Raw genomic sequence first — 14,615 nt, 5'->3', positions numbered from 1 at the left:
TCGTAAAGATATTATGGCAAAGTCCCAAGGGCGTCACAGTACAAATTAGTTTGGGAAGCCCTGGACTAGACGTAAATTGTGAAAAGCGCGTCAATAAAATTAACCAACAATGGTATTCCAAAAAAAAAGATAAACCCACCTCAAATTGTACGTAATTTAGAATTAAAATTCCTTTATCTGAAAAAGTACTGAAACGATTTTGATGAAACTTACAGTATTTTGAATTCTCTAAGTTGAACAATACCTATTACAACAAAAAAAGATTTACTTCAATCAGAATTGTAGTTCCGGAGTAGTAGTATGCGAACACAAACATAAAAACATACATACATACATACATACATACATACATACATACATACATACATACATGTATTTTTGAAATTGGGTACCTACATTTGTTCAGACACTGATAAAGAATCACATAATATATTATTATACAAAAACTGAACAGTTTTGTAAATATTAATTACGCGTCGAATTGATAACCTCATTTTTTGATATCGGTTAAAAAATTGTTGAGGGTTAAAATACATAGTGTTTGCGGAGGGGCTGTTTGCACCCATTAATTATACATTCATACGTCGCGTTCGGAAATTTATCATTCAAGGGTTTGTTTGGCGGCAAAATAAATGGAAAATTATTTTATAGATAAATAAAAGCCGAAATGTTTGGGCTTTTGGCTTGCGATTTTTTCGACGGCAGAAATATTACTGCTGTTAATATCTGTCAGACTTGCTAAGTGTTTAATTTTTCATTCCTAATACGATTCCTCAAAGTATCGCCATATCAGATTTCAGCAAAATCGGTCCAACGGTTTGGGTGTGAAAAGGTAACAAACAAACGGACTTTCTCGTTTATATATAATAATATACTAGTTATTTGACCGAGCTTTGCTCGGTATTCGATAAAACACGAATAAAATAACATTTTCTGAAAATGGTTCCTAGCTAGATCGATTTATCGCCCCCGAAACCCCCTATATACTAAATTTCATGAAAATCGTTGGAGCCGATTCCGAGTTTCCAATTATATATATATATATATATATATATATATATATATATATATATATATACTTATAATTTAAATGTAATAATGTAAGGTTTACATTTAAATTCCACATTACTAAAATAAAAACTTTGTTTTTTCCAGAAACCCAATTGTGTTATTATTTTCTACAAAATCGTCGAAAATTCTAAGAAATAACCTTATATATATATATATATATATATATATATATATATATATATATATATATATATATATATATATATATATATATATATATATATATATATATATATATATATATATATTATACAAGAATTACTCGTTTAAAGATTAAAGATAGTAGGATTGACAGAACTCCAAAGAACAAGAAAGATGTTTGCAAACCACTATAATTTATTCATACTATTTTCTTCTTCTCCTTCTAATACTGGTGGTGGAGACCGCTCTTGCTTCTTGTACCCTGGGCATCAGTCTGTCTCTGTTCTCGAAAGCTTTCTGCAGATCTGGATTCAAATTATTCACATCTGAAGAAAGACATGTTTTCAAATCAATCTTCAATCTTCTATATATATAAAACTCAAAGGTGACTGACTGACAGGGTGATCTATCAACGCACAGCCCAAACCACTGGACTGACCGGGCTGAAATTTGGCATGCAGGTAGATGTTATGACGTAGGCATCCGCTAAGAAAGGATTTTGATAAATTCCAACCCCAAGGGGTTAAAATAGGGGATGAAAGTTTGTATATAATAATACTTCTTAACGCGAGCGAAGCCGGGCAAAAGCTCGTATCTAATAATGTTGTAGAGTATGTTACATTATCTTAAGGCCCTGTATTCCCAGAAACGGACGATTTTAAAGATTTAAAAGTGACAGTAGACACAAAAATATAGTAATTTAAATTCTGAAAAAAATATATGTGTTAGTTAAGGATCTAACACAATGGAATTTATATTCCATTACACAATGTCAAATAAATCGAGTCAAAAAAACGAATCGCCCTAGATATATTCTTTGTCTTTAATTCAGTGCAAAAATTATCTGAAAATTCCAAATAATTTGGACATAGTATGGAAAATTCGTTAAAAGAAGAGTTAAGTTTGGGATTTTTTTCTATCGAGTGAAGTTCATGACATTGTGTAATGGAATATAAATTCCACTGTGTTAGATCCTTAAGTAATACATATATTTTTTCAGAATTTAAATTACTATATTTTTGTGTCTACTGTCACTTTTAAATCTTGAAAATCGTCCGTTTCTGGGAATACAGGGCCTTAACTCCAGTACACCTCAATATAAGTGTATCCACACCTTTATATCAGTATGAAGATAATTTATAATATGAATACTAGCTGTCCCGGCAACGATGTTTTGCCATAATATAAAGTGTTTTTCCCATAATATTATTTTATTGAAGTGACTAAATAAGTGTGGCACTATAGCAACGTCCCTTGCTATCCCGTCGCACAAACAATGGATGCCGTCAGTCTCGAGTTGTAATAATTTACTATTGTTTATTCAACAAATGCACTTATCAATATGCAAAGTAGCCAGTAGCCGATTCTCAAACCCACTGAATATGCATATAAAATTTGTTGAAAATCAGTAAAGCCGTTTCAGAGGAGTACGGTAACCCAAGTGTGCACACAGCTTAACCTCGCTGTACCGCACACGGTGCAAGATTTCGACATCAGTTCGAGGGAATATTCAACTCAGCAGAAGCGGCCACCACCATCGTGGGACCAGCAGCTGCAGAAGACCTCATTCTTTTACTTCACTTCAGTAGGGAATCACTCTTAATTTGTAATCCGTGCTTAGTAATTTTAATCTCAATTAATGTAAAACTTATAATTAATAAATTATTATTTAAATTTCGCTTTTTTTGGCACCCACGGCTGCAGCTTTCATTACTAGTACTTTAAGTAGTTGTTTTTTTTAGGAAGATGGTGAAAACATCAAAGATATTTAGCAGTACGAGTATCTCTAAAATTTTCATGAAACTCTTTGACTAGCTTGCTACTTAAAGACATTCGCGTGACACGGCATATTTCAGTGACGTTCTTAATAATTTATTGTTTTTCCATCGTGACTAAACCATATTAGATACCGTCCAAAACTTAAGTCACACAGAAACCTCAATTTTTGACTGCTACAAAATTTGCCAATGTATTTATCTCCTAAACAATCCATAACATTAATATTATCAATTGCATTGCATCGTTTATTAATAAGATTATATTCCTCTGACCTGGGAATCTCCTCTCCAGCATGAGACACCTCAACTTCTGCCGTGCTAGCAGCTGCTCATTGTGCAGCTGCAGCTGGTGTATCACTTCTAACGCGTTCTCCGCTTCTTCTTGTCTCTTCTTTTCTGCGGCTTCCAACATTTCAGGTGTCATGATGATGCTGAAACCATGGATGAGTAAGAATTGCTTTAAAAGCATTAAAGTTTAATGTAATTAGGGTCTGTTAAATGTTTAAATAGTATAATTTGATTCTGTTTGGTATACTCGATGCGGGAAAATCTACAATTTTCAAGTGAAAACTTCCTTAGCGGAATCGTGTACTTTTGCGCACAATGATTTTTTTTAATGTCGAATTCGCGTTATGACTAATAAAAACACATGTACTATCAGAAAATTTATAAGACGAAGAGAAGACGCGTCGTAGAAACAAAAATAAAACGGGTGTACGGGGGTAGGTATTATCTTTTTTATAAGCCTGCTCTTGCGGTTTCAATTCTGCCGGCACTCCCAGAGAGCAATATATTAGCAAAATTGTCATAAACACATCTTTTAAATTAGGGGCTGTTGTTACTCTAACCCAGCCATTACTTTCACCTGAGGGTAAGTGTAGGCCTCTCATCAAAAATTCCGGTCACATTTTTAATTTAGCTCCCCAGCGTAAGGCAATCAATCGCGAACCGGTAAGCGGAATAACAACCGCAATAATTAGTATACACTCGGACAATTCAATTATTTACTAATTATTCATACGCCAATAAATTGCAGGACCTATTATTGCAATTGTACGGGATATTTTAATGTATGCAACTACGTGTGATTAATAAAATTAGGATGTGAATTTGATTCATTTAAATTAAGCATTATCATCAGCGAGAATACTATATTTTAATGTTTGTGTGACTGAAGTATGAGCTAGCCTTCATCTTTCTAATATTGAAAATATCCAGAAAATTATACGAGAACTACCTATGATGATTATAATTCTATTTTATTTGCTTTTTACACCACTACTGTTGTATTATTCGAGAGTACATAATACGAGAGAGAGCCATGCTTCGGCACGAATGGGCCGGCTGGACCGGAGAAATACCACGTTCTCACAGAAAACCGGCGTGAAGCGGCGCTTGCGCTGTGTTTCGCCGAGTGAGTGAGTTTACCGGAGGCCAAATCCCCTACCCTATTCCCTTCCCATCCCTACCCTCCCCTATTACCCTATTCCCTCTTAAAAGGCCGGCAAAGCACCTGTAGCTCTTCTGATGCTGCGAGTGTCCATGGGCGATGGAAGTTGCTTTCCATCATGTGACCCGTTTGCTCGTTTGCCCCCTTATCTCATAAAAAAAATAAAATATTATGTATTTATTCCTGTCACACTCTGCAGTCTGCAGCTTGAATGACTTGATGAATTTTAGCTTGAGAAGTGTCGATAGATTGTTTCTGAGAGAGTGACACCGTTCGGTCATATCAAAATGCCGGTTTTTATTTATTATCGTTATTATTTTTATCTATTTCTATAAGTAACAAATTTCAACCCTTTCCTATCTTTGTGGAACTAAGGACTATTTCTTTAATTGCTATATTTTTAGCAAGTTCCTCACCAGTCTCCTGTCTTCTCCCTGGTGCACAGCGGCACAAAGTCCAGCTGTACGAACTTGTCTCGCAGCTTGTCTGGCAGAGTTAGGTACAGCTCATCATCATCGCTGTCCTTGGGCGTGATTGGATTGCCTGAAAATATCATGCTAATTAGTTTGATGATTTGCTTCAACTACTTACTATAATTATTAAGGCACAATCTACATTACGAAGTGAGAATAAGAACTTTACCTTCATTATTATGTATAAGAATATAAGAACCTTACCTACCCGTAGGTAATGTTGATAAAAGTGTTACTAGTAACGAATTTAAAAAAATATTAAGTAATATGTATTTTATCTGTAAGATAAAATACAAACCTGTTTCCTCCTTCATAAATTCGCCTTCAACCTCCTCCTGAAATTAAATTAGCTTTCAATTTACAGCTCTTTACTTTTTTACTAATAATTAAAATTTTTAGCTACCCTACCTCTACCTATTACTACCAAGAAATCTGATCAGGGCCCTGATTCGCAATGCGCAATTCGCAATTCGGAAACTAATTATTTATGGCCGATGAACGCACGTAAAGCTTACGAATTCGATTAGAACAGAAATCGTGAATCAACCCGCAGGTCTCAACTAATCTAAAAATGGTAAAAGACTGTAATTTCAAAAACTTAATTTGTAGAAAATACACTGTTCCCTTAAGCCTGATAATAGCACAACGTTTCCGATGTTAGCTAGTAAGTAGTAACTATTATTACCTCATGTATCGAATACTCGCTGGGCGAAGGCGCTGACGGCATCGGCTCCAGGTACAGCTCCCGAAACTCTTTCCTTAGAAATACAAATTGTTATAATACATTTTTTCAAAATACTACCAACCTTTTCGATTTTAACATTTGCACAGCATAAAGTCATACGGTCTTAATATTATCAGGCCTGTCCTACTCGCGCCTTTAGGTATCGAACTGTAAGTACCCCTTTAAAGGGGCAGATCACAAGGGACTCACAAGCGAACGAGGACGCGCGCGCAAGATTTTTTCGTCGCATATATCTACGTACTGATTTAACCGCTGTGACAGAATCATTATTAATCTGATAAATATGAACAATTGAAAAAAGTCAAAGAAATATTTCAATAAAGTAATTTAAGACTTTAAAATACAAAAAAAAGATAAAAAAAATACACAAACATAGCAAATAAACCAATTTCTTACAAACAAACCACATACTACACATAAATAAACACAAGTTACTATGTTTATGTTGTAAAAAATTCCTGACCAGCTCCTACACTATAATCGAATATAAAACTATTATAAAATATACGTTGGGTTACTAAAATTTGATTATTACTATAAAAAAGTTTGCTATTAGTAGCTATAGTAATTAAAAGAAGATTACTTTATTTTCTAAAAGGTGACAATCTTGATTTCGTCAGAAAGGGTACCTCTTACGCGATAAAAAGAGAGCGCACATGTAGGCAAATATAATTGTAGGCACCTAGTACTGCGCGGTCGGAATTTGAACTTTATAGTATCGCAGCAAGAGTTGTTATTTTTTTAAACGGGTTTCACGAGTGGGAATTCTGTTGGCACTAATAATATAATATATTCTGTGATATTATAATAATGGTAAGTAACGCCAATAATGTTATAATTAAGCAGTCATTGCGATATACTGTAGTTGACTTTTGTCGTCTCGCATTGCGTGTATTATGACTGAGTTATGACCACTGACCTCCATTATACAAGTACACTGGACCTATGATACCCTTTGAAATGACAGCTGTTTTTTGTGCCTGCTTGAAGCGGAATCAGCGCCCCCAAAATCGGGGAAAGAGAACTAAATCTAACGTAAACATCACGTTTAAGTCGCCATATTGGCGCTGATAGCAGTAGTGGGAGTACTTGGAACTAATACTAGTTTCTACCACCGTAGTGATTATATTCTCTTTGTTTTCTACAACCAATAGCGATCGAGCGGCCATTTGCAGGTTACGTCAGATTTAGTTCTCTTCCTCCAATTTTGGGGGCGCTGATTCCGCTTCAAATAGGCACAAAAACAGCTGGGTATCATCTGTCCAGCGTACTTGTATAATGGAGGTCAGTGGTTATGACTTATGATCTTCCACCATGATGTCTAGATTGTACAAGTCTAGCTAACAGTCGGGCAGTGTGTTTTGGGCCTTAACGTAAACGGGTGTAAGACAAAACACCACTCAGAAGTATTAAACTCAACAAAGCGGCTCCGGGCTCGCTCCAGAAACCTTGCGAGCCTTAATTTTTAACTATTTAATTGTTTTACATTTTTATTTGAATCCAGATAAATAGGAATAAATTAGTGTCAGCATTCTGAAACTATATTAACCGTTTTCAGTAAGAGTTGGTGCATGGGCCATGGACCTGTCTGAACTCTGATCGTAAGTACCTCAAGGAAGTATATTAGAATTAAAAATAGTTTGTGGGTTCCGTCTCGAGTCGAAGAATTAAACTCTCTCAATTCTATAGAACTCGAAGTCAAGAGTAAAAAAGATACATACAGCCGAACATATAACCTCCTCCTTTTTGGAAGTCGGTAAAAAAAAACGGGACCCTATAACTAAGAGTTGTCTATCAGCCAGTCCACACGGCGCAATGCGTCACCGTTGCGTCGACGCAGCGCTGCCGTTGCGTTGTTTTACATGCAAATAAAGTACGAATAATCGAACTAAGGAAACGTAACTCCCATACTTCAACCGTTTTGAATTTGGTTCCTTTTCGCACACTAAAATATAGCAATAGCAACGAAACACTAACACTTAAATTTACGAAATATTATACAGCGGTTGACATTAATTATTGTCACTTCTATATTTTTTACTATTATAATATATTAATTACACAAAATTGTGTACTGAATACATGCATAAAGTATGCATACATTCGGGTCACATATTTTTGTGACTAGTGGACACATTTTTTGACACAATTACTCTTAGTTTTTATTATTCGTAGCAACTAGCAAATAACCAAAGTGTTCACACGGCGCGCTGCGTCGTTGCAACGCACACATGACGGACAGCAGCCCCCGAGACGAAGCGGGAGGGGGTGTTGACGTTAAGACTGCTTCGTAATAACACTGCGATGACGCGGACGTAGCGCCCGTGTGGCCGGCTATGCGTTAAGCGGCAGCGCTGCTTCGACGCAACGCTGACGCAACGCACCGTGTGGACTGGCTCTAAGTCTGTCGCCAGATTGTACCCCAAGAACTGCGACAGTTAGACTGTTAGTTGACTTATTTTTTGCTGAAAGCTGATGCTTTACTATATTTTCGATCGTTATAACAAAATCGTTCTTATCTATAATATCATAGGTCATTAGGATTATTGTTATAAGTTGAGCTCACAAACCTAGAAAATCATCTAAAAGAAAACCCCGATTGAAAAGGAATACCACTTTGAACTAGCTTCCAAGCTAAATAAAAATATATTATGGTACTACAATTTAAAGAGCGCATCGGCGCCAGGTATTTCATGAAAATCGGCCATTTTTCACGAGACCTTGTTTGTCTTGGCATGCAACGAGCAAACAGAGGAGGTCGCAGGCGGAATGCGCTAAACTATGTTTATTGCAAGTTTATTCCAATACAGCCACGATTCAGCACGATTGGGTGGCTTTGAATACTGTAATTTAAAACTGTTTAATTCGTTGCTGGATGATTCATCTATTAGCACGGCGACGGTATCGTCAAGTCCTTTAAGTTCGTTCTTCATGTTGCGTCAAAATGGATAATGATGACTGCCGATGCAGCCAGCTTACCACATGTTCCTAATCGCTTCTCTTATAATCATAGGCCAACGAAGACAGACACTAAAGGCTATTTGCATACCAAAGGTCGGGTGCTTGCCCATACAAATAATAAAAAAATCCTCTTTCAGTGCTGCTATTTTCACAGTGAACTATAGAGTTTACTGTATGTATAGACATAATATTATCACTTAGTTTTGTAACATACATACCCTGTACAAAAATATGTAACCTACTACCTGTTATTTAAATAACGAGCTTTTGCCCGCAGCTTCGCTCGCGTTAAGAAGTATTATTATATACAAACTTTCATCCCGTATTTTAGCCCCTTGGAGGTGGAATTGATCAAAATCCTTTCTTAGCGGATGCCTACGTCATAATATGTACCTGCATGCCAAATTTCAGCCCGATTGGTCCAGTGGTTTGGGCTGTGCGTTGATAGATCACCATGTCAGTCAGTCACCTTTGAGTTTTATATATATAGATATAAAATACCTACCTGACTTCAGCACACTTCACCTTCCTCTGTGGATCGCTGGCGTTCCAACTCCGCACTGCGCTGTAGAACTGCTGCTCCCTGTCGTCGTCACGTCGAACGGCGACATTGTCACCGACGTGCGAGTACTCCACTTCGACGTACGCGTCGTTGGGCTTGGGAACGTAGGGAGGTGGTTTGTTGCGGGTAATGGAAAACTGGAAAAAATATTGGCGTCGATACTCTCATCACATGATATGTCAAACAGCTGTCATATGTCACGAAATAGCTTCCACATCCACATGTGATATAGCTGAAATGTGTCAGTCTGATATGACATTTGACATGGCAGACCCTACGGGCTACGGCTACATAGCGCCATACAATCCTCATTGTTGACGATTGACAGTGACTACAATATTGACAGAGTACCTACTCTGTTGTTAAGTAATATTAATTATTATTAATGGCAACACCACAATCAGAACTGGTCCTTTAGCGAAGACCTATTCTTGATCGCTTCTTTATAGAATCGTCCATCAAAATGTATGGAATTGACATTTAAAGCGTTCCTTAAAGCAGCCTCTACACGTTGGCCGTGTTTGCCGAACAGAAGGGGAGGCGCTATACCAGAAAGAAAGACGCAAATAATTCAATCTCTTTTTTTAGTAAAGCGCCGTCCTCTTCTGTTCGGCAAACACGGCCAACGTATGGAGGCTGCTTAAGACGTTGACGTTCGACGACTTGTCTCCTCTTATGTCAATTCCATACATTTTGATCGACGATTCTATAAAGAATCGATAAAGAAAACGCCTTGGCTACAAGCTCTGATTAATCAACTTCGATGCTGTCATCAACAGCTGACCGCTATTTGTTGTTGGAATGGATTTAAAATTAGCAGCGACAGAGTCAAGACATAACACGATGCCCGCGACTGTATCTAGTTATGTATGTAAATCGGTACTTAGCCTCAATACATCGATTATTATTAACGGAACTACATTACTCTTCATGTCTTTACTCGCATTTCGCGTTTCTATCGCATACATTAATTTATGCGATAGAATCGGTACCTTATTGTCAAGGAACAAGATTGGAAAATGTCCGATAATCTACCACAGGTTGTACAATTTAATATATAAAAGTCGGGTTTTCCTTCCTGACGCTATAACTCCGGAACGCACGAACCAATTTCCATGGTTTTGCATTCGTTGGAAAGGTCTCGGGCTCCGCGAGGTCTATAGAAAAAAAATTCAGAAAAAACTTCAAGAGAAAAGCAGGAAAACAGGAAAAAAAGTGCGGCAAAATTAAAGTATAGGTCACTTTAATTTTGCCGCACCTATGTACGAACTCTGTCGCCATCCTAGGACGCTGCCGCCCCCCCCTAGGACGCCATAGGACGCTGCCGCCCATAGGCCTTGGCCTATACTGTCTAAGTGTCTATACTAAATTCAGAGCCGCTCTAAAGTGTCCCTAGATATCCTTCTACCTCTGGCTGTATATATTCACCTTCTCTTTAACCTGTTTCTTCACAGAGTCCAGGGAACCTGGTTGTTCGGCGCGGGACCTTCGATGCTCCTCGACCCTCCTCCACTGCGCAGTCGTCGTCGGCCACCCAGTGAGGGCTGTTACTCTACATTCAATATAACAATATAAGGTACTATCAGAGAAGTTGATTCCTTGGCAGTTGACGGACCTACGTCATTTGGTCCGATGGACACGAATGGAGCGATTTGGAGCAATTAGTGGAGCAATATGGAGCAATTTATTCTGTATAGTGTCATATCGCTCAAATATTCGATGGCCATATCACTCAATATTGTATTGCGCAATATTGCTGCTTGTTGCCGCAAATTGCTTGATGTAGTCGTGACGTCAAAGTTGACAAGAATTGACTGGAGTGGAGCAATTTTAGTTGCCCGTATAAGCGCACCATTATAAGTCGGCTGAAACTGACTTAATGCGATCAAATTAGTAGGTCCGCGATCTGCCTATGAATCAACTACTCAGATAGTAGGTACACATACATAACCTAATTGAATTTCGTTATACCAATTACTTAATATTATATTATTTTAACTACCTATAGCTGTCCCGGTAAACTTTGTGTCACTTTAAAACCTTCCCTGGACTTCTACGAATATTTTAAGACTAAAATTAGCCCAAACCGTTCAGCCGTTTTCGAGTTTTAGCGTTACTAACACAATTTAAAATACATTTTCATATATTTTATAATAAAGATAAAAAAAATCTTTATTATAGATAATTAATACTGGAGGCATTTTTTTTACCATATTTTGACTTCACTAGCTCACCCAAGACAAATAAAAACTTACTCAATAGTGAACGATTTTGGTTCAAATTCAGCCAGATTTCTTGCAGCCTGCAGAAAAATATGTAATTCATAATATAATTGTTTGTTACATAATATTAAAGCAATGAATTAATTTAAACATTCAGAAATCATAACAAAGTGTTTTCGTGGTTCGTTACTACTGTTGATCCTGGCGACAGAGGATTTGCAGTGGTGGGAATGTATGGTGGGCCATTTGCCCGCTAAAAAGTGTGTGCGCAGTACACGAGAGCTACTCTCTATTCCTTTACTCTCATAACCCAGTGGGACGGAAGACCGACACGACCGGCGAGAGTTCAGGCACAGGACCGACTTTTTACACGCCCATCCGACGCATGGATCATCTTACTTGTTAGACAATCAGGTGATCAGCCTGCATTGTCCTAACCAAACTTGGAAATAACATGTTTCCAACGCGGGAATTAATCCCACGACCTCCGAGTCAAGAGCCACGCTCTTAACCACTGGATCACAGAGGCGTAGTCTTATATCTTTAAACGAGCAATTCTTGTATATATTATATAATTGGAATCTCGAAATCGGCTCCAACGATTTTCATGAAATTTAGTATATAGGGGGTTTCGTGGGCGATAAATCGATCTAGCTAGGAATCATTTTTAGAAAATGTAATTTTATTCGTGTTTTATCGAATACCGAGCAAAGCTCGATCAAATAGCTAGTATTAATAATGATTAATTACCAAAGTACCAAGAAACAACTAAATTACATTCTCAAGCTACATCTTTTGTCAGCGAAAAAGGTGCACTTAGCATTTTGGCTGATACGTACTTTATAAGACACCCCGTGTATACAATAAGTAGCACTCTGTATAACATAATGTGACACTTGTGATACCCTCTCTATATAACGACATACTTTAAAGGTCACTTCACACCGAGACGAGTTACACGACGTTTTATTTAAGTTTTAACGCTGCATTGTTTATAGGATTGAAAGTGAAGCTTCAGTTTCTCTAAAAGAAAATCAAGTTTCATGCCATGCGGATGCGCAGCGAGGTCAGAGTAGACAGAATGATAGAGTATGCCGACTTAGAACTGATGTTGAAAATTTTAAATTTGACGTATTATGACGAAAATCGTCGCTAGGGCTGTTAACTTGTTACCTACGAATTTAAAACTGTCGTATTGTTGTTTGTGTTTTGGCACATGCGATTAAAATTGTCAGAATCCAATTTTGAAAACTTTATTTTTAATATTTAAAAATTTATTATATCAGCCAGCGCGACGCACATTCCGTTCATAATCCTAGTGAAACCCGACGAATTTGACAGATATTGAAACCTGTCCGTCTCTTTGCAGTCGAACTACTGGTCATTATGTCTATTGTGGCGAGGTGCACCACAAACTAAGCATTGTAACAATTATTATTGTAGTTTCTTGGTAGCAATATAAAGTTCAATTTTAAATCCTTAAAAATCAATCACGTCGTGTCTCGTTGTTGAAACGATACTCAACAAGGTGAGAGTTGAGACTCTTTAAAGACAATTAAAATTGAAATAAAGCTTGCTTGATATTGCAATTTTGGTCCATCGCGTCGCGTCACGTCTCGACGCATCTCAGTGAGAAGCGACCCTAAGACAACACAAGACGATAATATTATAGGCGTATAACAATTCGATGAGGCAAGGAACTCGATAGTCCTTTGACGACAAAGTGGATCGTTTGATGAAATTTGGGACACGCCGTATAAGGACCTCGCAATGTAAATATCTGCGATATTGAGGCGTCGTCATCATCAGCTCTCAGTGAGTCAAACAGTATCATGAAACATAATCTCAACTTAGATTTGAAGACGTCGTGAGTGGATGAACCGGGAAACTAACATTTTACAACATAAGAGCGACTCACTTTTTCTCCTATAATTTGAACAATCACTGTAACATACCTATTTCATAATCTAGCAAAATATACCTAGCTATTCATAAATTCGATCTTGGATTCTTGGAAATCTATTGTTAGTGTCTAAACACACTAGGCCGAAGTTACGTGGCGACAGGCGTAAATTACGTCTGCAATGTCAAACGCATACAAAATATGGACGGATCACGGAACGCGATGGAATAGTGTGTCGTCGGCAATTTCAACTCAAAGTATTATAACTCAATAACTATCGAAATCGGTTAAGCGATTAAAGAGGTATCACATAGACAATAATAAACTTTATAATGTAGATACACATCAAGAACAAAATCAAATAATTCGTATTCACAGTGAATTTTTTTACAAAACTCTTTCCGAACGTCTGAACTACGGTGTTTACCACCGGTTCGGGAACTTTTCGGGAAAACCTTTTACCAAAAAGATGGAAAAAGATTTTTCGCATTTGTAATCATAACATAATGTATCGATCATGGATCTTTCAGCAAAAATGTATAGTAGTTGTATTCTTATAGTATGAAGACGTATCCTATAGCAAAACGGACGGTTTTTCAAAAAAAATCCGCACAAAGCCACTGACGACCTCAATATTTTCAGTTGAAACTGGAAGCCGTCATTCGCACTAACACCGAGGATCAGGTGGTGGAAGTGGGAAGGTGCAGCGGGGGGGCGAGCTGTTACATTACGTTACATTCCGTGCGTAATCATGCGGAATTTACGCCGCGTGACTTCGGCCTAGTGTGCTTAGACATTATTCTAATTGTGTCTCGCTAACCGATGAGCTTATGGGGCTTGATGGGTTAATGCAAGAAACGTCAGTTTTTTTTTAAATTTTAGTTATTAACTTCATTCACTCGTGTCTTCATTTATGATGGAATATTATGCAAATGTCGGAGCAGAGAGCGATACTACTACATACAATCTATACTAATATTATAAATGCGAAAGTATCTCTGTCTGTCTGTCTATCTTTCTGTCTGTCTCGCTTTCACGCCAAAACTACCGAACCGATTGTAATGAAATTTTGTATACAGATAATGTAAAGCCTGAGAAAGGACATAGGCTACTTTTTTACTGGAAAAAAGGTTTGTAAGGGGGTGAAAATACGAAAATTTATTCAAATTAAGTTATTTCCAAAAATGCGTACTAAATGGCGCCGTGCGTCTCTTACATCGCGCTAACGCTTGCCCAACATCTTTCTATAAGAGGTGGTATCATCATACATTCTAGTTCCAAAAATGCGTACTAAATGGCGCCGTGCGTC

At 37.4% G+C, this 14,615-nt stretch overlaps 1 protein-coding gene across 1 annotated transcript in view; it reads right to left on the bottom strand.

Annotated features, from left to right (window-relative positions):
• Positions 1 to 1,412: 1,412 nt before the first annotated feature.
• LOC121732740 overlaps positions 1,413 to 14,615 on the bottom strand; it is a 44,094-nt gene continuing 30,891 nt past the window's right edge. The window contains 8 exon segments of the mRNA XM_042122694.1: positions 1,413 to 1,538; positions 3,264 to 3,421; positions 4,857 to 4,983; positions 5,212 to 5,248; positions 5,599 to 5,671; positions 9,125 to 9,318; positions 10,610 to 10,733; positions 11,437 to 11,483. Of these exon segments, the coding sequence (XP_041978628.1) occupies positions 1,417 to 1,538; positions 3,264 to 3,421; positions 4,857 to 4,983; positions 5,212 to 5,248; positions 5,599 to 5,671; positions 9,125 to 9,318; positions 10,610 to 10,733; positions 11,437 to 11,483 (882 nt within the window). The 3' untranslated portion in view covers positions 1,413 to 1,416.

This window comes from Aricia agestis, chromosome 12 (assembly GCF_905147365.1).
Source record: "Aricia agestis chromosome 12, ilAriAges1.1, whole genome shotgun sequence".
Taxonomy (NCBI): domain Eukaryota; kingdom Metazoa; phylum Arthropoda; class Insecta; order Lepidoptera; family Lycaenidae; genus Aricia; species Aricia agestis.
Note: the sequence above shows the minus strand (reverse complement) of the source record. Positions and strands in the feature narration are given on the sequence as shown.